Source organism: Schistocerca serialis, chromosome 4, assembly GCF_023864345.2.
Source record: "Schistocerca serialis cubense isolate TAMUIC-IGC-003099 chromosome 4, iqSchSeri2.2, whole genome shotgun sequence".
Lineage (NCBI taxonomy): Eukaryota > Metazoa > Arthropoda > Insecta > Orthoptera > Acrididae > Schistocerca > Schistocerca serialis.
The window spans coordinates 308,257,723-308,284,496 of record NC_064641.1 but is presented as its reverse complement, the minus strand read 5'-3'; the positions used below and the strand labels follow the sequence as shown (position 1 = coordinate 308,284,496).

Sequence of the window (26,774 nt, the reverse complement as noted above, 5' to 3'; positions counted from 1 at the left end):
GAAGTTCAATAACTCCCTAACTATCCCCAAGAGACCATGGGTCTCATATACCAAAATTCTCAGAAAGCCCGCCTGGAACATTCTCTGAGATTTTGTCCGTGCAATTACGTTTCACGTCGTATAATTATCTCATTACGTATTTATTTATTCGAACTGTTCAGATTAGGGCATTCAGACCCTCTCTTACATCGGTTTAGGATGTCACATATGTAGTGCCCTTTTTATAATCATAGTTACCTAAGAAATAACAATAAGTGTAATATAACAAATAGGAATGAAATGATATGAGTGTCAATGAGATAATATGAATAAGCGGTACTGAATACGAACTATTAAATCACACACATCAAATAAAGCTTTGCATCACCTCGGTTCCGAAAGTTCCGGAACCTGCACAGAAAATTTGAATAGAGATTAACATAAACATCATTTCGGCCTTTTTCATTGCTCATGAAAACCAAACATTGTATCTTGATCCATGCCTCTATTCGCTGTGGCATCCTATCCACGAGTTCATGAAGGCACTGTTGGTCCAGATTGTCCCACTCCTCAGCGGCGATTCGGTGTAGATCCCTCAGGGTGGTTGGTGGGTAACGTCGCCCATAAACAGTCATTTTAAATATATACCAGTCATGTTCGATGGGGTTCACGTCTGGAGAACATGCTAGCCACTCTAGTCTGCAATGTCGTTATCCTGAAGGAAGTCATTCACAAGATGTGCACGATGGGTGAGTGAATTGTCGCCCATGAAGACGAGTGCCTTGCTAATATACTGCCAATATGGTTGCGCTATCGGTCGGAGGAGACATTCACTTATCGTACAGCCATTACGGCGCCTTCCATGACCACCAGCGGCGTACGTCGGCCCCACATAATGCCACCCCAAAACAGCAGGGAACCCCCACCTTGGTGCACTCGCTGGTCAGTGTGTCTAAGGCCTTCAGTCTGACCGGGTTGCCTCCAAACATTTCTCCGACGATTGTCTCGTTGAAGGCATATACGACACCGATCGGTGAAGAGAACGTGATGACAATCCTGAGCGGTCTGTTTGGTATGTTGATGGGCCCATCTATACCACGCTGCATGGTATCGTGGTTGCAAAGATGGACATCGCCATGGACGTCGCAGGATTCGAACCTGCAACGATAGCGCCGGCCGAAGTGTCCATACGGTTAAAGGCGCTGCAGTCTGGAACCGCAAGACCACTACGGTCGCAGGTTCGAATCCTGCCTCGGGCATGGATGTTTGTGATGTCCTTAGGTTACTTAGTTTTAACTAGTTGAAAGTTCTAGGGGACTAATGACATCAGCAGTTGAGTCCCATAGTGCTCAGAGCCATTTGAACCATTTTTTTGCAACGATAGCAGCAGCGCAGTTCTGAACTGAAGCGCCTAGAACCGGTCGGCCACAGCAGCCGGCTACACAAATAAAAAAGAAAAAGCCACACACTGTAAGGATTAAAAGAACACAAGGCAAAACACGGCCGAAGCATAAAAGTTGTCATGGGTGGCGTAGCACAGAACAATCATGGATAGAAAAAGTATGTACAAGTCAGGCACTTGACATCACTGTAGATCGGCACCGAGTACAACACTGACATAGCACACTGATGACGAAGAACAAACTGGGACGATCTACCAAGGGTAGGGATATGAGGGAGAAGGGAAGAAAGGGGGAAAGGGCAGTGATAGAGGGGGGGGGGAGAAAGGGAGATGGGATGGGGCGCGCCGAAGGGGGCCGGGGAGGGAAGGTTGGGAGAGAAAAACAGCGGAAGAGGGAGTGCAGAGACTCAGGGGGGAAATAGGAAAAACCGCTCTGGGAGAAGTAGGGGAGGGGAAAGGGGGGCTCTGGGGAGAGGGGAGGGAACAAGGCCATGTTACAGCTGGTAGATGTCACGGCAAATTTCATCATCTGGGAGGGGGAAAGTGCTGTAAATTGTCCTCATGAAGGATATAGAGGGTGTGGAGGTGAAGAGAGGGACAGATACGACAATAGAGGGGTGGCAATGGTTGGGGGTGGAGAGGAAGGAGAACACCAGGAGTTGGGGAGTATAAGAGAAACTAGTTCACAGATTACATACGAATGCATGGTGTCCATTTTTTCAGACATGTCTGAAGGAACAGACGCCATACAGTATCTGCAGCTGTGATATATAATATGTAAACGGAAAGGGAGAGGCACCACGCACTCATGTACAACTAATCTGCTTCGATAGGCAATGAAAGCAAATCCTTCTGTGTGGATGCTGATTTAGGTTCGACCTTCAGCGGAAATTTAAAAATTGGGGAGAATGGAGATCACGGACAGGGACTGCAGATAGGTGGCGCTAGGTGGAAATGTGAGCCGAGGGGTAGCGTTGCGAGATAATCAGCGCACCTGCGATAAAACTATGTCCGGCACAGTGGTTAACGCAACTGCCGAGTACTCCAGAGATCCCGGGATCAAGGTTCGGTTCGGCACACATATTCTTTCGTCGCCGCTGATTCTTCATAATGTCCCGAAGCAGCTGATATCATTATTTCCTTCCCTTTCCTTTCGTTTCTCCTCCCTCCTCCTTCAATTCACATAGCAGTTCGCAGAATATCGTGAAAAGTGCTAACAGACCTCTCAGTTATGGTTGTCAGCTCTCCTTCCGTCCGTGGTAATAATGGAGTTTGGGTCCACAGAAGCGTGCGAGTGCTGCGAGAACGCCCCAGCTGTTTAAACGGACGTGTCTCCCAAAGGCTGCGTGTGTTGTAGCGCGAGGAGCACGCCCGGCACGCGCGGCGGCCGCGCGACCTGCTGCGGCTCGAGGGCGAGGCGGACTTCTCGGCGGAGTACCGCGACCGCTTCGTCGCCTTCCCGCGGCAGCGGCCGCGGCGCTGCCGGCCGCCCGCCTGCTCGCAGCTGGCGCCGCCCGCCGACGCCCCCATGGAGGTCGGCCACCCAGCCGCACGGCGCACCGCCTGTAGGCACGCCGCGGCACCGCACCTCGCCACCGGGGGTCGCTTCTGTACGCGCCGCTGCTGCCGGGTCGTAGGCCAGCACTACAAGTCTCTACCTCTGCTGCCGCTTCGTCACAGCTCTGTAAACTGTTGGTCGCTGGGCACGAGATCAGTGGAAACGTAGCATTGCTCTGCACCGTTTCGTTTTGCTGCAGCTTTGTCAATTTACCTTCTGCGGTACTGCTTTTCTCTCAGTATTACATTTGCTACTCACTAACATCCGCTTTCAGTGTTAAATGTAAACTTTTTAAACCAATATTAAAATATGCCGAGCCACTGTAAAATGCTTGCCTGCATTTGTCGTTCTTAACGGAGCAAAATGGAGAAATGTAAAAGTTATTTCGGGAGTAACACAAGGAAATGTTATGTGGCCGCTACGGTTTGCAATTTATTTTAATGATCTGGTGGATAAAGTTGGAGAGTCCGTGCGTCTGTTCATAGAAGATGCTGTTATCTACAGAAAGATCGCAACAAAAGAAGACTGAAGCGAAATGCACGCTACTACTTTTCTTTTCTTCTTATGTCCCTTCCCGCTCTCCCTGATCGTCCGCCCCCCCACCCAGCCGCCCCACTTTCCCCCGGCCGTCCATTACATACAGGATGTCCCAGAAATATTGCGACAAACTTCGAGGGACCATAGACTCTGTCTTGAGGAACAAACTGATGACAGGAACCCGTGTCCAGAAAAGTCATCCAACGACGCTACAGAACGTCCAACTTACAGGCTCAACGTATGCCACTAGTCCACCCCTTCGGCAAGAAACGTGACTTTCTACAATGACGGACAGCAGGTGAAACGTCTCGAATTGTTGTTTTTTGTTCAGTGATCGCGACTGACCGTGATAGCGTTACGGAGATGTTTAGCAAACTCAAATGGCAGACTCTCCAAGAGAGCTTTACGGTGTAGCTTGCTGTCCATGTTTCGAGAGGGTGCGTTCTGGATGAGGTATCGAATATATTGCTTCCCCCTACTTATACCCCCCGAGGAGATCACGAATTTAAAGTTAGAGACATTCGAGCGCGCAAGGAGGCTTTCCGGCAGTCGTTCTTCCCGCCAACCGTACGCGACTGAAACAGGAAAGGGAGGTAATGACAGCCACACACCGTTGGCTGGCTTGCGGAGTATAAATTTAGTTGTAGATGTAGACGGTCATGATCGCCAGTGGAGAAGGTAAATGTAGCTGCTGCGTAGGCGGGCCTAGCTCCTATGAATGCAATACTCTGTTGCCTTGGTGGATGACAGCTTCGGACATGGGTTTCCACCTGCACTTTATTTTTGTCGTGTATACGGGAAAAATTGTAAATTTTAGATACTTCCGTAAGAAAAATAAACTGCGTATAGAAACCCGTGTCCGAAACCGTCATCCACCAAAGCAACAGAGCTTCGTATTCATAAGAGACAAGGCCTCTCTACGCAGCAACTAGCTCCATCTTCTCCACCGTGACAGTGAGTCGCAATCACTGAATAACAAACAAAAGTGCGAGAGGTTCCGCGTACAGTTCTTCAGAGCATTAAGGGCGAAGGGGTGGCCTAGTGGCAGGCGCCGGCGCCTCTAACTTCGACGCTCTGTAGTGTCGTTCAGTGACGCTACTCGACAACGGTTCCTGTCCTCAATTTGTTCCCCAAGACACCCTCTACAACCTCTCAAAGCCTGTCGCAACATTCGTGGGACACTCTTTATACAGGGTGGTCCATTGATCATGACCGGACCAAATATCTTACGAAATAAGCGTCAAACAAAGAACTAAGAACAACGAAACTTGTCTAGTTTGAAGGGGAAAACCAGATGGCGCTATGGTTGGCCAGCTAGATAGGACTGCCATAGGTCAAATGGATATCAACTGCGTTTTTTAAATAGGAACCCCCATTTTTATTATATATTCGTGTAGTACGTAAAGAAATAGAATGTTTTAGTTGGACCACTTTTTTTGCTTTGTGATAGATGGCGCTGTAACAGTCACAAACATATGGCTCACAATTTTAGACGAACAGTTCTAAACAGGCAGGTTTTTTAAATTAAAATACAGAACGTAGATACGTTTGAACATTTTATTTCGGTTTTTACATTGTGATACAGGTACCTTTGTGAACTTATCATTTCTGAGAATGCATGCTGTTACAGCGTGATTACCTGTAAATACCACTTTAATGAAATAAATGCTCAACCCGTCAGCCGCAATGCATTTGGCAATACGTGTAACGACATTCCTCTCAACAGCGAGTAGTTCGCCCTCCGTAATGTTCGCACATGCATTGACAATGCGCTGACGCATGTTGTCAGGTGTTGTCGGTGAATCACGATAGCAAATATTCTTCAACTTTCCACACAGAAAGAAATCCAGGGACGTCAGATCCGATGAACGTGCGGGCCATGGTATGGTGCTTCGACGACCAATCAACCTGTCATGAAATATCTTATTCAATACCGCTTCAACTGTACGTGAGCTATGTGCCGGACATCCATCATGTTGGAAGTACATCGCCATTCTGTCATGCAGCGAAACATCTTGTAGTAACATCGGTAGAACATTACGTAGGAAATCAGCATACATTGCACCATTTAGATTGCCATCGATAAAATGGGGGCCAATTATCCTTCCTCCCATAAAGTCGCACCATACATTAACCCGCCAAGGTCGCTGACGTTCCACTTGTCGCAGCCATCGTGGATTTTCCGTTGCCCAATAGTGCATATTATGCCGATATACGTTACCGCTGTTGGTGAACGACGCTTCGTCGCTAAATAGAACGCGCGCAAAAAATCCGTCATCATCCCGTAATTTCTCTTGTGCCCAGTGGCAGAACTGTACACGACGTTCAAAGTCGTCGCCATGAAATTTCTGGCGCTTAGAAATATGGTACGGGTGTAATCGATGTTGATGTAGCATTCTCAACGCCGATTCTCGTGCAATTTGTCTGCTACTGATGTGCAGATTCGCCGCGACAGCAGCTAAGACACCTAATTGGGTATCATCATTTGTTGCAGGTCGTGGTTGACGTTTCACATGTGGCTGAACACTTCCTGCTTCCTTAAATAACGTAACTATCCGGCGAACGTCCGGACACGTGGATGATGTCGTCCAGGATACCGAGCAGCATACATAGCACATGCCCGTTGGGCATTTTGATCACAATAGCTATACATCAACACGATATTGACCTTTTCCGCAATTTGTAAACGGTCCATTTTAACACGGGTAACGTATCACGAAGCAAATACCGTCCGCACTGCCGGAATGTTACGTTATACCACGTACTTATACGTTTGTGACTATTACTGCGCCATCTGTCGCAAAGCGAAAAAAGTCTTCCAACTAAAACATTCATATTTCTTTACATACTACACGAATATGTAATAAAAAATGGGGGTTCCTATTTAAAAAAAACACAGTTGATATCCGTTTGACCTATGGCAGCGCCATCTAGCGGGCCAACCATAGCGCCATCTGGTTTCTGCCTTCAAGCTAGACGAGTTTCGTTCTTTGTAGTTTTTTCATTTTATGCTTATTTCGTGAGATATTTGGTCCGGTCACTATCAATGAACCACCCTGTATATAGGTTTACAAGTTTGCAGCATCACTTTTGTATCCTTTATGGTCAGCCCTTTGTACATAATATTTACAGGTGAAGTAAAAGAACACATCTGTAGTAGACAGGTCGTACATTCTCGTCAGTTTTGCCGATTTTGACGAAATGTGCTACAGCGAAAGTGAAGAGTTCAAGATCGAAAAACAATGATACACAAATATGCCTCGGCAAACAGTCCCTTGGTAATGTGAGTAAACCTTGTTTCTTTTATGTAGAGCAAGCACTTTGCAAGCAAAGGGCAAGCATGAGGCTATATTTCATATGATGAACGTTCACCAGACTTTGTCACCAATGAAAATACGAATGACGAAATTTATATTAATATGTAATATAATGGATTATAGGTACTCTGAAGAATCCATTTAAAGCATTCTACTTTCCCTTTCACAATAGGGTGGGAGGTAAGGAAAATGAACTAGAGCATCCTTGTGAAACCGTGATGCAAAGAACTTACAACTTGTACTTCTGTATAATATTTGTCTCAATGTCAGAGAATTTTCAGATGGTTTTAGCCTAAGAATTATTCTCAAACATCAGACTCAAAATCTGGTCAGGTATTAGTTCTTCTGCTGTGTGAGCGAGTTTTTTAAATTTTTGTCAGTATCGTGACTGGACGTCGGGAAGTGACTGTCGGTATTTAATAGCCAAGGAAATTATAAAACGAGTAAGATGAAGCTACGAGTAATATGCACCATTGGTTTTAAAGCACTACACTATATATGAAATGTGCTTAAGTAAATAGTCTTTGTTATTACACAGGTCGCATTGGCGTTGCTATTAATGCTTTGATTCTTGGCACAGTATTTCGTAATATTTAGTGGTACACGTAATTTTATTTGTAGTCACAGCTGTAGCTTTAACAATTACACTAATCGTTTCTCCACGTATACTGTAGCTAGATAACAGCTACTGTTTCTGCAATACATACTTTATTAAAATCTCATTGACGCCTTCATACTGGACAGTCAACACTAAGGAAAAGCATGCACCGCTGCACACATTGCTGAAATTGACAGAGCTTGCAGCTGTTAATAATAAACATTCGCTTGCCTCTTTCGCAGAGTACTGTGTTGACACAACAACTGTTGTGCCGCAGCATTGTATGAGACTGTCTTAAAATTCAGCTTGTCTGTTTTCTGAAGCAGCTGCCTCGCCTGCAGAGTCTACCACCAAATAGTAGGAGCAGAGTGACTACCGTGTGCGGCAGGTTGAGCCGTCTCAGTGCAGCGGGCGGGTCTATGTTGCAGGCGTCTACGGAGCAAGCGTCGCAGTACGTGTGCCACGGGTCGCCGGCGCGCGCGCCACTTCTGCGCAGGCGCACTAGCCTGCGTACGGAGGGGGACCTGCTCGTGCGCGAGTCTGAGCTGCGAGCTCGCTTCAAGAGGCTGCAGGGCGCCCAGCGCGCCGAGCTCGCGCGACGGCCCACCACACTCAGGTCAGCGCCCCACCGCCTTACACATTTTATATGCAGCCATGTTGCGTAGTGAGAGCAGAAACGTTTCCTGATCACGGAGGTGGAACCAAGGTCTGACTCTAGTCGCGCCGGTATGTACCACTACATTCTCTGGAGCCTTCTGTCGATGTATTTTATTGTTGAGAGAAGAGAAGTTTGTGGCACAACTTGACGAGGAGAAGGGATCGGTTGGTAGGACATGTTTTGAGCCATCAAGGGATCACCACTTTAGTATTGGACGGCAGCGTGGAGGGTAAAATTCGTAGAGGGAGATCAAGAGATGAATACACTAAGCAGATTCAAAAGGATGTAGGTTGCAGTAGGTATCGGGAGATGAAGAAGCTTGTACAGGATAGAGTAGCATGGAGAGCTGCATCAAACCAGTCTCAGGACTGATGACCACAACAACAACAACATGGTCATCAGTAACATGACAGGTTTGACTGCGGCCAACCACGACTTCCTCTCGTATGCAAAATTTTCATCTCAGATTGTCACTTAACGCAGACTCTGTCTCCCCCTCCAGGTTTTGCGCTCTACGGTCTCTCGTATTTTATCACCTATCTGCAATGACAAATGACAAAATTTTCGCCATCAGCTGCAATTATAGTCTAGTGTTCAGTACTGGCTCATTTCGACTGTTACGCCATTTTCAAGTGGTAGTTGACATGAAAGAAAACAAGACGCAAAGATGTCCAGGCACGACGGGCAAACGTAAAACATATTACAGGTAATCACCAATATTCCATTAGTCTTATTTCATTACCTTGTCCCAGTGGAACGAGGGTTGCCTCGCAACAGAACTGTATTCTTCTCTTCAGCCAAAAGAATGTAAGAAATAAAGATATTGAAATCAAAATTTTAAATGGATATATTATACACGAAAATGTTTTTAAAAGATTCTTTTTATTGGTGGCATTTAAAATTGTTGTTGTTGTGGTCTTCAGTCCTGAGACTGGTTTGATGCAGCTCTCCATGCTACTCCATCCTGTGCGAGCTTCTTCATCTCCCAGTACCTACTGCAGCCTACATCCTTCTGAATCTACTTAGTGTATTCATTTCTTGGTCTCCCTCTACGATTTTTACCCTCCACGCTGCCCTCCAGTACTAAATTGGTGCCGGCCGGAGTGGCCGAGCGGTTAAAGGCGCTACAGTCTGGAACCGCACGACCGCTATGGTCGCAGGTTCGAATCCTTCCTCGGGCATGAATGTGTGTGATGTCCTTAGGTTGGTTAGGTTTAAGTAGTTCTAAGTTCTAGGGGATTTATGACCAGAGCTGTTGAGTCCCATAGTGCTCAGAGCCATTTGAACTAAATTGGTGATCCCCCGATGCCTCAGAAGATGTCCTACCAACCGATCCCTTCTTCTAGTCAAGTTGTGCCACAAACTCCTCTTCTCCCCAATTCTATTCAGTACCTCCTCATTAGTTATGTGATCTACTCATCTAATCTTCAGCATTCTTCTGTAGCACCACATCTCGAGAGCTTCTATTCGCTTCTTGTCTAAACTATTTATCGTCCATGTTTCACTTCCATACATGGCTACACTCCATAAAATACTTTCAGAAACGACTTCCTGACACTTAAATCAATACTCGATGTTAACAAATTTCTCTTCTTCAGAAACGCTTTCCTTGCCATTTCCAGTCTACATTTTATATCCTCTCTACTGCGACCGTCATCAGTTATTTTTCTCCCCAAATAGCAAAACTCCTTCACTACTTTAAGTGTCTCATTTCCTAATCAAATTCCCTCAGCATCACCCGAGTTAACTCGACTACATTTCATTATCCTCGTTTTGCTTTTGTTGATGTTTATCTTATACCCTCCTTTCAAGACACTGTCCATTACGTTCAGCTGCTCTCCCGGGTCCTTTGCTGTTTCTGACAGAATTACAATGTCATCGGCGAACTTTAAAATTTTTATTTCTTCTCCATGAACTTTAATGCCTACTCAGAACTTTTCTTTTGTTTCCTTTACTGATTGCTCAATATACAGATTGAATAGCATCGGGGAGAGGCTACAACCCTGTCTCACTCCCTTCCCAACCACTGCTTCCCTTTCATGTTCCTCGACCCTTCTAACTGCCATCTGTTTTCTATACAAATTGCAAATAGCCTTCCGCTCTCTGTAATTTACCCCTGAAACCTTCAGAATTTGAAAGAGAGTATTCCAGTCAACATTGTCAAAAGCCTTCTCTAAGTCTACAAATGCTAGAAACGTAGGTTTGCCTTTCCTTAATCTTTCTTCTAAGATAAGTCGTAGGGTCAGTATTGCCTCACGTGTTCCAACATTTCTACGGAATCCAAACTGATCTTCCCCGAGGTCGGCTTCTACCAGTTTTTCCATTCGTTTGTAAAGAATCATTTAAAATTACACACAGAAAATATCTACTTAATTACTTTACTTTACGCGTTCAGGCCCAGAGGACAGTGCGCTGCCAGAAGGTTCCTGCGCCACTGGGTTCTGTGTTTTGCCTCCTGGCGCCAGTCATTCTCCATTCCAGTCTGTAGCAAGTACTCATGGATTCCATCCCTCCATCTCTTCTTTGGTCTTCCTAGAGGGCGTCTTCCACACCGGAGTAAAATCCATAGCTTTCAAAGGCCATCGGCATTTCCCCATCGGAGTTACATGTCCTGCCCATACAAGGCGCTTGGTTCTCATCAGTCCTACAATGTTTGCTCTGTTGTACATTTCGTCTAGTTCACAATTATGTCTGAGACTCCGTCCTCCAGTGATCTCATATTGCACCGGAACAAAGATCTTCCTTAAGACTTTCCGCTCAAAAGCAAGAAGATTGTTCAAGTCTTTTTTCCGGTCTCTCCAAGTTTCACAACCATACAGTACTATGGGTTGAATCATTGTTTTATACAGCTGTAGTTTGCAATTTCTCGAGAGACCACGCGATGCAAGAAGTTGACTGATACCAAAGTATGATCGCTTGGCGGCTTGGATCCTCGCTTTGATTTCTGCTTCATATGCTGCGTCTTCTGTAAATATTACTTCCAGATATTTAAATTCACGAACCCTTTTGTAGGATCTATTTTCGACTATCAATGGCTCGAGTGGGTCTCTTGAATAAGCATGGGTCCTGCTCATCACCAGATAGTCCGTCTTTGATTCATTCACAAGGAGTCCAGTTTTGCTTGCTTGCGCCTCCACGCTTTCACTCATTCGCATAAGTTCCTCCTTAGATTTGGACAACAGGGCCACATCATCAGCAAACTCGAGATGTGTGATTTTCTCACCCTCTACCTCTATACACTCGAAGCTTTTACGAGAGACTTCTCTCATTATCTTTTCAAGTGTCAGGTTGAACAATACCGGTGACACACCATTTCCTTGTCTCAACCCTGTGTTTATGTTAAAGCTATCCGTGAGTTGGTTCCCGAGCTGCACTTTGCCTTTTGAATCAGTGAGACAGATTCCAACTAGGCTGACGAATTTCTTACGTTTTCCAAACTCCGTTAGGCAGTTCCTCAAGCTCTCCAAGTGGACGCAGTCATACGCCTTCTTAAAATCTATGAGGAGCACTTGAAGTTCTTCGCCATAGTCCCACAACTTTTCGGTCAGCTGTCGCAACACAAAGATGTTGTCGACAGTTGAATGGCTCTTTCTGAATGCCCTCTGATATTCACCAATCACCTCTTCTGCAAATGACTATACTCTATCCAGTATACAGTTGGACAAGATCTTGTAGCAAACATTCAGTAGGGCGATTCCTCTGTGGTTAGTACAGTTCATTTTGTTACCTTTCTTGTGTATAGTGCATATGACAGCTGTCTTCCAGTCTTCTGGGATACCCTCCAAATTCCAGATCCCCTTGATTAATTGGTGAATTTTCTTTTGGAGTCCCTCTCCTCCAGCTTGAATAATTTCTGCCTGGATTCCATCTTCTCTTGGGTTTTTGTTCTTCTTTAGCTTCCTTATCCGATTCTTTATTTACTCCAGTGTGGGTGGAGGATAGTCTTAATCAACAATGCCAGGAAACTGAAATTCAAACAGATCTTTAGATTCATCACAGTTGAGGAGTTTCCTGAACTACTATTTCCACCTTCCAGAAATGTCAAGATAAATGGCGAGTATGCTCCCATTATTGTCCTTAATGAATTTTTGGCGGCTTTGATATCCCTTCTTGAGGAATTTTACTTTCTGGTACATCTTTCGCTCCTCTTTCCCCAAGTAATCTTGTTGAGACTCATCTATCAGTCATTTAACGTACGTTCTCTTTCCTCTTCTCAGGGTTGCTTGAGTCGTTCTCCGAACTTCTTTGAACTGTGCTTTCCCTTGTGCAAAATCAGCCCGTTGTAACCGGCTCTCCTTGGTTTCTCTTCTTTTGGCTAATGCCTTAATTCATTCAAAAAAATGGCTCTGAGCACTATGGGACTTAACATCCGAGGTCATCAGTCCCTTAGAGTTAGAACTACTTAAACCTAAATAACCTAAGAGCATCACACACATCCATGCCCGAGGCAGGATTCGAACCTGTGACTGCAGCAGCAGCGCTGTTCCGGACTGAAGCGCCTAGAACCGCTCGGCCACACCGGTTGGCCCTTAATGCATTCATTCCCAAACCAAATCTTTTTGTCTCTGATCCGCTTCTTAATGACTACATTAGCCACCTCATTTACAGCACCCTTGCCTTCTTTACACATTTCATCTGGGTTCTCTTGTGAAACCTCTTCCTGCAGATTTTCAAAGCAGTTGCTGAGCTGGAGCTGAAACTCTTCTTTCTTTGTGTTATCTATCAGCGCATCGATATGGTAGTGTACAACTTTTGTAAGGTTGTTTCTGACTTTGACTTTGGGTTGTACTTTCAGCCAGCTGTTTACGAGGAAATGATCACTCCCACACTCTGCACCCCTTGCTGTCTTTACATCCCCCATCTAGTTCTTTACTTTGATATCTATTGCAATGTGGTCTATCTGATTATCTGTTTTACCGTCTGGCGATACACAAGTTCCTTTAGTATATCCTTCCTTTGGAAATTTGCGCTGCAGAGGTTATGAATCTGATGCCATTGTCATTGCTAAGTTCATGAAGACTATGTCTTCCGGTTGTTGACTGGAATACGTTCTCTCTTCCAACTTCAGCATTCATCCCTCCCAGTAGGACTTAACAATTATTATTTGGGGTGCCATCTACGACTACTTCCAGTTCCGCGCAGAATTCATCCTTCACATGGGATGTACTTTCTTCTGTGGGTGTATGGCAATTCACAAACGATATTTTACATCTTATGAAACGTCCCCTTTAAACAATTATACACGACTGTCCTTAAACTGACACACAATATTTTTAGCGCAACGCAATCTGACTTTCAATAATCCCTACAAAAGAATGGGCCCTGACTAACAGTAAATTATACCTTTCACAAATCACTTACCTCACAAAAATCTTCGCTACTCAAGCTACTGCAATACAGCGAGCGCCACTACTGCCAGCTAAATAAAAGATTCAAACTACTGAAGGCACTAACTACTGATAGGGATAGTTAGCAAATGAAAGATATTAATAGAGAACAAACAATGTATTTACCTTGATATCATCATATATAAATATAGCAGTTCATGACAAATCTCAAAACTCCGCCATCTCTCTCTCCACATCTACCACTGCTGGCGGCTCACCTCCAACTGCGCAACGCTACGCGCTGTTCACATCCAGCTGCCGCTGCCCAACACTACAATGGCGAGTATTACAACAATGCAAAGCAGCCACAGACTGCACACAGCACAGCCAGTGATTTTCATACAGAGGTGGCGTTACCAATAAAAAAAACCTAAACAGCCTACTTACAATCTCTCTACGTCTATTGTTAGAACTGCTATTCTAGGGTTCACAGCCTAAAACCCAGATACACCAGCAGCTAGAGCCTTACTGACACAAAATACCATACTCAGTTTGTGTCCTGTCTCAAAGCCTCCATAAAAGATTGTGTACTTCTCGATATCTAGGGTACCAGTATCCTCCCAACGGACTTCCTGCAAAGCGGCAAGATCCATGTTATATCTTTTGATCTCCTTGACTAGATTGATTACGGCGCCTGTCTTATATAAACTACGAATATTCCATATTCCATCGACTGGGACATGAAAATATGACATACGAAGCTGATGATTAATTGCGAGAAAATTAAAAGTAATCTGTGGCCTGCATTATATTTTAGTTCACTACTTCTTGCTGGGAGGGGAGCAATGAGGAGAGGGAACGAGAACTTGTACTTTGGTGGGGTTAAATTTTTATGGAGATATGTGCATCACGTGCGATGGGTTGTGGGTACAGGTGTAATGTAATAGGATGGCTGGGATTCTTCAGTTCCTCAAGGCGTATTTGTTGATAGAACGGGCCACAGGTATACTGCCGTTCCGTAGTGTCCAATGGGCACAACAGCTCAGTTCGTCGCCGCACCTAACACGTCTGATCGCCGAAATATGCTGCTCTTTGGACACTGTAGACCGGCAGTACACACAAGGACTGTTTGACAATAAGATGGTTGGTTAGGGAAACTTGGGTCTCGGGGTGCAGACTCTCAGGACTGGGGCCAGGCCATCATCAAGAATGAGAAATAAAGGGGGGGGGGGATGATGAGAGAGTGAAGTCCTGAAATAGGAAAGGGATATGGAGGAGGGCGTTAAATCTCATAGGAAGGCTAGATGTGAGGAAGGATTTTGTTGCCAGAGAGTGACAGTCTGTTCAGATTGAACGCAGAGAGGACATAGAGAATGTAAGTGCAGAATGGATGGGATGTGATGGAAAAGGCACGGCAGGACTCCAGGATTGTTAATTGGGAGGAGGGGGGAGGGGAGGAGGAACAATAAGATTCTTGGAGCAGAGTTTACTCGAAGTATAGGATATACGGAGGCGATTAATGTGGGCAAGGAGTTGTGGAAAGTGATGATTTGGTAAAGGATTTGTGGGGGAGGATAAGCATGACTTTCAAGGATTTTGAAGGATTGATATAACGTTGGTGGGGCAGATATACAGGTGACATTTGCGTGGGAAGGGATAAGTTGGTTCAAGATTTTATAATGGAAGGATGTGGAGGGATGTAACCCCCACGCCCAGCTAGCTAGTAGTTTTAGTCTACTGTGGACTTAATGTTGGAAGGTTTGTAGGTGGGTTTTCCATGTTTGTGTATGGTGAAGAGTTATTCTGAGACATTTTAGTGCGTTGGTTAATTGGCTAGGACGACTATAAATGGGAAGGTAAAAGTAGTGGAGGCAGAAACTGTGGCTACTTCGTCCTATAATTATTGCCTAGGTTTTGCAAGTATCAATCGTGAAGACCAGCTGGTACCAGTAGAATATGAACTGATCAGGTTGGATCTGGAGAGACCTGTTTGATTTCTAAAGGGTAGGGTACAGGGCTAACAAATCTTTGCAATCGGAATACTGGAGGAGATGATCAGGCATGCCAGCAATGTAAAGGATATATAGTAGAGATGACAGATCGTTAAGGCATACCTGCAGCAGGATAGATAATTCTGGCAATTTTGAGTACAGTTGGTATAAAGGAAGTTTAAAGGTCGTAGCAAAAATGAGAACAGTGCCTAGGGTGAGTCAGCTGCAATAAAATAATCATATCACCGGCAGTCGTCTAACCAGTAATAATATTAGCAAGTGAGTGCACGTTGAGGTGTTGTTCTCGCTCGTGACTACACAGAAACTGCGCTACAAAGGCGGGAAGTGGCAGCTCAAATATTGCAACATTCTGAAAAATCACTTGCATTTGGAAGTGTTCTTGTACCTGCTACTACTTTCGAATATTTTATGCCAACTGCAAGCATGACTATTTGTCGTAAGTTTCATTTGCCCTCTATGCTGGTGGCTGGACAGCTTGGTGGCTGCTCTTCATGTCTGTCAGCTACCGCTTGAAAATAGTGTAATACACGAAACCAGCCAGTAGCGAAAAATAAACGTAACTGCAGCTGATGTCGAAGATTCATTTCTGAAATTGAAGAAAACTAACCTGTCCCTCCGTGTAGTCAGTGTGTTTCACATATCCTACCCTCACCGATTCTGCAGAGGGCTTCTTCATTTCTTATGTTAATTTTCAGTATCCTTCTGTGATATCACATCTCAAATGTTTCAGTTCCCTTCGTTTCTGGTTTTCCTAAAGTCATGATGTTCCAGATTTACACTGTCAAAAATTTTCTATTTCAGATTATTTCCCGCAACAATGACTGATATTTATTTACTATTAGTGGAGATACATACGACAGCTTCTGTCTAAAATAATTTGTAAATTTATGAGAGATAACTAAATGAGCAATGAATATTGTGTGTTCAATGTACGTGCACAGAGCAAAATTTATATTCTGCTGTGGTCTTCCCTTTTAGCGTAACTACCATGTGATTTGGTGTTTTGCAGGGCGGGCAACCACAGCCAAACTTCGACATTTTTTCAAAGAAAATTCCACACTGGATGTGTTAATGATTTTTTATTAAATCTGGGACCGGTTTCGCACCACTTATCGGTGCATCATCAGGCAAACTGTACAAAAAATAATATGAAAGAGCTCAAGTAAACTATTGGATCCCCCAATTTTGAGGTGTAAATTAAACTTTCAAATAGCCAGTTTTTTCAATGAGACAAGAAAGTACTCACATATATATACTAAGATGGTTCTTCCCGAAAGAACAGATACCATCGGTGACCATGGAGCTCGTTAGAATGAAATTACAATGAAATCAACACACTTAGCTGCTTACAGGCGTTGACATACGTCAACGGGGACAGATGAAAATGTGTGCCCCGACCGGGACTCGAACCCGGGATCTCCCGCTTACATGGCAGACGCTCTATCCATCTGAGCCACCGAGGACACAGAGGTCAGAGAGGATAGCGCGACTGCAGGGATTTATCTCTGGCACGCCTCCCGCGAACCCACATTCTCAACATATTGTCCCGCACTACATGTTGAGAATGTGGGTTTCGCGGGAGGCGTGCCAGAGATAAATCCCTGCAGTCGCGCTATCCTCTATGTACTCTGTGTCCTCAGTGGCTCAAATGGATAGAGCGTCTGCCATGTAAGCAGGAGATCCCGGGTTCGAGTCCCGGTCGGGGCACACATTTTCATATGTCCCCGTTGACGTATGTCAAAGCCTGTAAGCAGCTAAGGGTGTTCATGTCATTGTAAAGTACTCACATACGCTATTTATAACATAGTAGCGTTGTACATTGTCTTGCAGCCACTCCCCACCATTCACGTCCAATATACCGATATCTGGTGAAAGAGGTAGTTAAAATTTGAAAATCTTTCTTACAAAATTTTTAAATGATGGGAACGGAATGATCTATGAAATACTATGCTGATAAAACTCCCCTAAACACGAGCGACGAAGAGCTCAAGATTAGCATGAACAAACAGCGGAATTAGGGCCATGTAAACATATCAGAACATACCGTGCAAGTTGAGAGGAGCCGCGCGACAGCGGACACGGCCTGACTGACTGGCCGAAACCCGGAAAGCGCTCACGCAGTGTCGCGAGAATCGCCAGAGGCCGGATGAAGTGTACAACGTGTGAAGAGTGGGATGTGCTGAACATTTGATAAACAATTCCTTATGTCTATTTTTAATCTAATACCATACTAGGTGGCCAATATAAAAATGGGCAGTTAGTTAAAAACATAAGAATAATAAATGTGGTGGTTCTGAATGCGTAAGGCCCGGAGTACGCATAAAAATATTTTTAAAAAAATATTTAAAAAATAGACATAAGGAATTGTTTATCAAATGTTCAGCACCCCCCACTCTTCACACCTTGGTACTTGGCTTTATTGACAGTGAATTGGTTCAAAAATGGTTCTGAGCACTATGGGACTTAACGTCTGAGGTCATCAGTCCCCTAGAACTTAGAATTACTTAAACCTAACTAACCTAAGGACATCACACACATCCATGCCCGAGGCAGCGGTCGCTCGGTTCGAGACTGTAGCACCTAGAACCGGTCGGCTACACCGGCCGGCGACGGTGAATTTGTTTTGCTGACAGTGTACTAAAATTATTACGGGTTTTGGACCCTACTCATACATCAGTACCTGTTTAAAAAGTATGTTGTTAACTTGAGTAACAACAATTAACGATATTTTTTTCACTTTCTGTAGGGTGGGCATAGTTATATATATTATGGAAAATGTGTTGGTATCTCTAGTGTTAAACTCAGGTTTTAATACTAGATTCTCTGTGTCTTCCACACAGACTTCCAGCTCGTCTTCTACCACGTCATCAGACATGTCGTCTCCCTCATAAAGGGCTTGTTTCTAGTTTCACCGAAGGTTGTGTTGACTTTTCTACTCGCTGCAACAGTCCTTCTGACGAGTTTTTCAATTTCTTCGCATTTTTCCTGCAGGCATTTCCCTTGGTTTCATTCCTGAGTGATTTACATTGCTGTATTCCTGAACATTTTTGAAATTTCCTTTTTTCGTCAATAAACTGAATTATTTCTTATGTTACACCGGGTTTCTTGTCCTTTTCCCGAATGTTTCTGTAATTTCCTTCTTTCGTCGATCACTTGAAGTATTTCTTTCCTTACCCTATGTCTCTTCATAGTGACATTCTTTGTATCTATGTCTCTCTCTGCCTCTCTCTCTCTCCCTCTCTCTCTCTCTCTCTCTCTCTCTCTCTCTGTGTGTGTGTGTGTGTGTGTGTGTGTGTGTGTGTGTGTGTGTGAGAGAGAGAGAGAGAGAGAGAGAGAGAGAGAGAGAGAGAGAGAGAGAGAGAGAGACTGTGATACGCATAATTGTAGTGTCTACAGCCTTAGAGAACTTCAAACGTCACTTCGTAATTTCACGGTACTTCGGTACCCCCTTTCCTTTCACCTTCTTCTGGACTATTCCTTTAAACTTGCGGCTACTCTTCACTTGTAAACTGTGATACGAGTGTATATCCACTCCTGGATACGCTTACAATCCGATATCTGGGAAGATTTATCTGACCATGACATAAATTTAAAACTTTGTGTTCTGCCTTACGGCAGGTCTTGTCATTGGGGAAGCTTCGTCATAAAAGGTCCACCAGATTAGCGTCTATGGAAATGATTCCAGTGGTAGTTTCTCGTTACCTTCCACTGTTGATGATGAAATGATAATAAGGACAACACAACACCCATTCCCTGAGCGGAGAAAATCTCCGACCTAGCAGGGAATCGAACCCGGGCCCCTTGGCGTGATAGACCGCCGCGCTGACCTCTCAGCTATCGGGGCGGACTGACCAGGACGTCACCCAGCTCGAATTTTCTGATGTCTTCAGGCCATTTTCAAGCATATTTATCCCCTCTTCTGATTTTTGAACAGTGTATTCACTATTACCAGCGAAAATTTATTGCAGAACTTAATTAGTCGTTCTCCTTTCGCATTCTTGCTACCGTGCCCACATTATCCCTTAATTCTGTCTTCTACTAATACCATCACTACAGCGCTCCAGTCGCTTATGATTATCAGATTTTCGTCTCCGTTTGTATACAAAATTACGCGTTGAATTCCCTCACATTCTTTGCCTTTTCGCTTCACATGTTGTTTGTGATGTTGACACGTCTACCTGATTTGTTGTTACAGGCGTTTGTTTGCTGTGATGAGAATAATCCTAACACTTAACTGTTCACAGTAACTCACTCTCCCGGCGGACGTTAGAGTCCTCCCTCGGGAATGGGTGTGTGTGTTTGTCCTTAGGATAATTTAGGTTAAGTAGTATGTAAGCGTAGGGACTTATGACCTTAGCAGTTAAGTCCCATAAGATTTCACACACACATTAACTCACTTTCACTGTTATTTAAGACGAATCCTAATCCAGTTACATAATTTTCTGCTGACGTTGGTATTACCCTATATTCGTCTGAGCAGATATCCTTATCTTCTTTCCAGTTCAATATATTCTTTCCAGTTCAGTTGACTGATTCGCAATAAAAGTTTATCACTATAAATTATGTAAGAGATCATAATATCAGGGTCATTCCTAAAGAAATGCACACTATATTTGTAAAAATACAGTTTTCATTCTGCATGTGTGAAAGTTTTACAATGTGTAGATACATCCTTCCCGTTTGTTTTCAAACTTAGTTCAACCTGTTCCCGTGAGTGGCGCCGTCACAGCATGTCTTCAAGATGGCTGCTACACTTGACGTTCGTCAGAAGCAACGTGCTGTCATAGAATTCCTGTGCTGTGAAAACGAGACAGTGGGAAACATCAACAAGAGGTTGAAAAAGGTGTATGGAGATGCTGCTGTCGATCGCAGTACAGTTAGTCGGTGGGCAAGCAGGTTACATGATGAAAGCGGGCACGGCAATATTGAGAATTGTCCTAGCAGCAGCAGGCCTCGTACTGCACACACTCCAGACAATGTGCAGAGAGTTAACGAATTGGTGGCTGCTCACAGACACATCACAGTGAACGAACTGACACGCTATGTTGGGATAGGGGAAGGAAGTGTTTGCAGAATACTGAAAGTGTTGGCGTTAAAAAATGTTTGTGCCAGGTGGGTTCCCAGGATGTTGACAGTGGCTCACAAAGAAACAAGAAAAGCGGTATGCAGCGAATTTTTGGAACAGTACGAGAATGGTGGAGATGAATTTCTTGGAAGAATTGTGACAGGTGATGAAACATGGCTCCATCATTTTTCACCAGAGACAAAGAGGCCATCAATGGAGTGGCATATGCAAATTCACCCAAGAAAAAAAAATTCAAAGCCACACCTTCTGCTGGAAAAGTTATGGCTACGGTGTTTTTCGATTCCGAAGGACTCTTGCTTGTGGGCATCATGCCAAGTGGAACCACCATACATTCTGATGCATATGTGACGACACTGAAGAAACTTCAAGCTCGACTGAGTCGTGTTCGACCACATCGGCAAAAGCCGGATGTTTTGCTGTTGCACGACAATACACGGCCACATGTCAGTCAAAAAACCGTGGAAGCGATCACAAAACTCGGATGGACAACACTGAAACACCCGCCTTACAGTCCTGACCTGGTTCCATGTGACTATCACCTCTTTGGGAAACTGAAAGACTCTCTTCTTGGAACAAGGTTTGAAGATGATGACTCCCTTGTGCCAAACAGTGGCTCCAACAGGTTGGTCCAGAATTTTACCACGCGGGTATACAGGCACTGGTTCCAAGATGGCGTAAGGCAGTTGAGAGGGATGGAAATTATGTGGAGAAATGAAAATATTGTTCCTAAAGGATGTATCTACAAACTGTAAGACTTTCAAACATGTAGAATAAAAGATGGATTTAAAAAAAAGTAGTGTGCATTTCTTTCGGAGTGACCCTTGTACAAAATCAGTCACTTGATTTTCCCGTCATACCTATCAATGTATCTTGCACTATGAGTAATAACAATGGGTCTATACTAGTAGAACAAATACCTCTTCTGCAAATGAAAAATGAAGTGAGCGTGTGACATTGTTGACAGGGAGGCTCCATCCAGGGAGTTCGGCCTGGTAGAGTGGTCACACTGCAGGTTTTAACACGAGCATTCCATTTATAGGAGCCTTATGGCATAGCTTACTAACCATGGAATTTAGAGTTTTCAGAGGAGACCACAATCTTCTTTTAATCAAGCTGTCATACCAAAATACGAAAATCTGTTAACGTTGTAAATTCATGTAAACGGATTCTCAAAGCTAACTCTTTTGTCAAGCGAAAACCATTCGAATAGCGATAGTCATCTAGAGCCGTAAACACAAATCTGAAATACTCTGCCTGAAAAATCCGTCAGCGAACAGGGTTATTTCATTAATGACAGAAGCGTGGTTTGAGGCAAACAGCTTCGAACGGCAACAGCAACAACAAGTGGCTTGTGGTCGCGGGATTTAAAGCACGCTGGAGCATGTAGCATGGCCGCGTCACATGCTAGCGATTCCGTTATCTTGCCGATGGAGTATTGCAGCTCTACGTCAGCAGGTTCGTCCCGTATCCAACGTCGGGGTTGATATCTTACAGTACTAAATCTCTCATATCTTCAGTCGGCACATGGTGGCAGTACTTCCCTGGGCTCTACCATGGCTGTCAGGGAAGGTAGAGGTGTGTGCGTTCACCCTGTCTTGGGTTCAGCTAGGTGCGTGACCAGACATAGTAGCCCACGTGGTAGTGTGAGTTCGAAGACAGAATGTTGGTTCGCGAAAATGGGCGCAGAAGATCAAAGAGCGCATGAGATCTATGCTCATGTAGTATCTCCGCTGTACTGTGAATAATGACAGGGTTGGTTCTTTATAAGGCAAAGAAACTTGTCAGAGCTTCGTGAGATGATGACCTCATCGTTTGCTTTCCTTATCTGCATCTTGAAAGACCTCACCAACCGCTCCACCTCCGAATTGCACCCTGGTTGAAAGACAGCAGTTTTCAGACGTTGAGTCCTTTTGTACTGTCAGAATATCTGAAACGCAGGTGAGGTGACCTGTAGACCAGTGTTTGTTATAGTTTGTAGGCGTGCCTTCAGTTGTAAAAATAGTCGCAAGAGCACATATTGTTGCGTTTCCTGTTGTTGCTTAAGAGAATTTCGGGAGCGCGTTAACTACCAGCAGACACGTCGTTCCCTGAAATAGTCCAACGAAATCCACATGCACTCACTCCTATTGGTGATCTGCCAGTATCCAAGAGAAAAATTTTTGCGTATGTTCTATCTACTTACCTATTCGGATCCAGTAAACATAATAGTTTGGCTAAGAGTTAATACATTTCCCAGTGCAATCCATGCAGCCATGTAGTATGCAGAGATGGAGTATGGGCAGGATGATGACCTGGAATTATATCTTTCTGGGAACGAGTAGTAGAGCTCCTTTTGTGGCGAAAAATCCGTGCCAGAATGAGAACAGTGTTTACTTAGGAGAAGAACAACTTTTTAGCCGAGATCGCTATAAAAAAGAAAAGAAACTTTATTTTAGATGATCAGTTTCGGTAGAACAAAGTTACCATCGTCAGATATTATAAACGGTTGTTACCAACATCTTTTGCCAGCTACATACAAAACCTTTGCATTGATTTCTAGATACTCAAAACATGAAATGAGCAATTCGTTGGCACATCAGAATTAAAATTAGTATGAACCTCACGATTCGCTAAATCTGCGTTCCCATAATACGTCATACCTCCCAGGGCAAGTGGCTCGCCCACACCTGCTGTACGGCCAATAGTATCTATCGAAGTATCGAATTTCGGCCCGTAATCTTGGCTGCTTTATGAGTAGTTAGGAGAAATTCGTCCATGGTCCATTGCACAGCGGTGTCCAGGGAAAACAAGAAGCCTCATGCATATTGAAGTCAGTTTGCATTTTTAGTGGTGACACGAAATGTCATGGTTAGAACTGCTAAGATTGTGTTCACCACAGTGATCGTTACATCGATTTTTCTGGAAGCTTGTTATGGGGTCACGTAGTGAGATCAGTGACTTGTGGTCTACTACAAAATGGAATTCGTGCCACACAGGAATAAATTAAATTTTTCATACGACAGTTTATTGCTAGCACATCCTTTTCGATCTGAGAATAATAAGAGTTTCCGCTCCACCTGCCAACACCTGTGGTCCCGCTCCTTTCAGAAAGACACATGGGTGGCAACACGACCATCTGATCTTACGCCATCTTTAGCGTTGTCTTATGTTGTTTTCGTTTGTGGTAATAAGCCGGAGCTACTAAGAGTAAAATGGCCAAGGAGGAGTTAAAATCCTCAAAACGAAAACCTAATTACTGCTTGTGCTTCATCCTACAATGAGAAGAAGATTATTTTTTTGCTTATACACAAAGCTGCTTCATTGTTTGTTTTGTAATATAAAACTAACAAATTCGTTATTAATTCGGATACTGAAGAAAGGAGAGCCAAATTTCTCGATATAAGACATAAAAGAGAGAAAGAAGGAAGTATTCATATAGGTAAATATGTTATTTTTTTGAAATTATTAGAATTATTGATAATGCACTATGTAGTTTTGTCTTCGATCTTACGTCCTCCTGATAATCTGTTTACAGGAAGAGAATTATGTGGTGCCTAATAATGCTGTTAAGAAACTGAGCTGTCACATAGTTCTTAAAACAGTGAAAAAACTGCGTCTCCTCAGTGGTTGAGAATTTGGGAAAGAATGCTTTTGACTGCGACAAGAATTTTATGTATAGCGAAAATTTATCGTTTTGAAGCAGTTCCTTACTCAAAAAGAAAGTTTCGCATACGTATTGAAGTATGTCAACTACATGGAACCACAGTTACAAAGCAGGAATAAAGACCTTTTCTTTTCTTCTTGGCTTTGAACTAAACCACTGAAGTAACTGAGGTTGCTCAACTTGCAGTGTTCTTGAGACTCTGGACGTTGAGTTCATTGCGGTGTAGTAACTCTTTGATTTGGTCCCAATCAAGACACAACTACAGCCGATATATCTTGTCCCTTAGTAAATAAAATTTACAAAAACTACCTTTGCTGAGAAAAACTTTGATATATTACAATGGTTGGAACTCCTGCAATGACTGATCACAAGAACTAGAGTCCTGCTTTTGAAGAAAAGAAAGTTGAAAGATGTTTGTATATAGCCAGAAATACCACCAATAAACTGTGTCCTATATCGTGTTAATCAAAAATATGCCAAAATAAACTGTATCATAGATGTAGTTGTAAAGCCAATTAATACTATCAGATCGCACATTTTGGGGCATCGACAGTTCACATCTTTCCTGGTACAACTGACTGATAATATGGCGATAACTCTCATTTTCGTGAAGTACCTTGGTGTACCACAACCTGATGCTTTGATTTTTTTCTTTTTTTTTTTTCTTTTTTTCACATAAAGGCCTATCACTAGTCATGACAACATACATCAAAAAAGTTTTGCGTAACGCTGGTTCCGAGAGTTCCGGAACATGTACAGAAAATTTGAAAAGAGATCAGCATAAACAGCATTTCCACCCTTTCTATTGCTCATGAAAAGCACACATTGCATGTTGTACACCATACAGTGAGAACTTCACATGTGGCGATCCAGATTGCTGTAGACACCGGTACCTCTAATGCATTGATCCATGCCCCTATTCGCCGTGGCCCACTATCCACAACTTTATCAAGGCACTGTTGGGCAAGATTGTCCCACTCCTCAATGGCGAGTCCTCATAGATCCCTCAGAGTGGTTGGTTGGTAACGTCCTTCATAAACAGCCCTTTTCAAGCTACTCCAGGCGTGTTCGATAGGGTTATGACAGGAGAACATGCTGGCCACTCTAGTCAAACGATGTATCTACCCTGAAGGAAGTCATTCACAAGATATGCACGATGGGGGCGCGAATTATCGTCCATGAAGACAAATGCCTCGCCAATCTGCTGCCGATATGGTTGCACTATTGGTTGGAAGATGGCATTCACTTATCGTACAGCCATTACGGCGCCTTCCATGACCACCAGCGACGTACATCGGTCCAACATAATGCCACCCCAAAACAGAAGGGAACCTCCACCCTGCTGCATTCGCTGGACAGTGTATCTAAGGCGTTCGGCCTGACTGCGTTGCTTCCAAACACGTCTCCGACGATTGTCTGGTTGAAGGGATATGCGACTCTGATCGGTGAAGAGAACGTGATGTCAGTCCTGAGCGGTCCATTCGGCATGTTGTTGGTCCCATCTGTACCGCGCTGCATGGTGTCGCGGTTGCAAAGGTGGACCTCGCCATGGACGTCGGGAGTGAAGTTGCGCATCATGCAGCCTATTGCGCACAGTTTGAGTTGTAACGCAACGTCCTGAGGCCACACGAAAAGCATTATTCAACATGGTGGCGTTGCCTTCAGGGTTCCTCCGAGGCATAATCCGTAGTTAGCGGTCATCCACTGCAGTAGTAGCCCGTGGGCGCCCTGAGCGAGGTATGTCATCGACAGTTCCTGTCTCTCTGTATCTCCTCCATGTCCGAACAACATCGCTTTGGTTCACTCCGAGATGCCTGGACACTTCCCTTGTTGAGAGCCCTTCCTGGCCGAAAGTAACAATGTGGACGCTATCGAATCCCGGTACTGACCGTATAGGCATGGTTGAACTACAGAAAATACTAGCCCTTTACCTCCATCCTGGTAAAATGACTGGAACTGATCGGCTGTCGGACTCCCTCCGTCTAATAGGCACTGCTCATGCATGGTTGTTTACATCTTTCGGCGGGTTTTGTGACATCTCTGAATAGTCAAAGGGACTGTGTCTGTGATACAATATCCACAGTCAACGTCTATCTTCTGGGAACCGGGGTGATGCAAAACTTTTTTTGATGTTTGTATAACAGGAAAGCCAGTAAAAGAATTTGACGACACTCTGGCGTACTAGATCTTGCGTTTCTGACCTTACCAAGCTCTGAATGTCTCGAACCCAACTTTACAGGGCATACAAACTAATCACATAAGTACTTCGTGGTTTTGAAGAGAGAATTACTTTTACGGGTAAAGCAACTTTCAGAAAGTTAGACTAATTGTAGGTGAAAAAATCTGGAAAAGGAAACACTGAATGATCATTTCGATGGATTTGATACTGTGCTACAACCTCTGAGAGAGAATTTTAACGGTAGATACAGTGACTTAAATCAGTTTGAATTTGACTTTAGTATTTTTGCAACTCCTTTTGCAATGAAAATCGGGAAGACCCCTCCTGAAGTTCACTTGGAGTTCACTGAATTTCAGTGTAATGGGAAGAGATTTGGAACTGCAGAAAATTTTTGAAATCTTCTGTAAAAAATTTTCCTAGTGAAAAGTTCCCGCAGTTGTTTAAAATAGCTGTTTGGAACCTCAATACTTGGGTGAAA

At 44.0% G+C, this 26,774-nt stretch overlaps 1 protein-coding gene across 1 annotated transcript in view; it reads left to right on the top strand.

The window, feature by feature from the left end:
* The window catches only part of LOC126474412 (serine/arginine repetitive matrix protein 1-like), a 229,022-nt gene that overhangs the window by 62,532 nt on the left and 139,716 nt on the right, over positions 1–26,774 (top strand). The window contains exon 3 of the mRNA XM_050101880.1: positions 7,820–8,007. Coding sequence (XP_049957837.1) covers positions 7,820–8,007 — 188 coding nt within the window. The remainder of the gene's footprint in view (positions 1–7,819; positions 8,008–26,774) is intronic.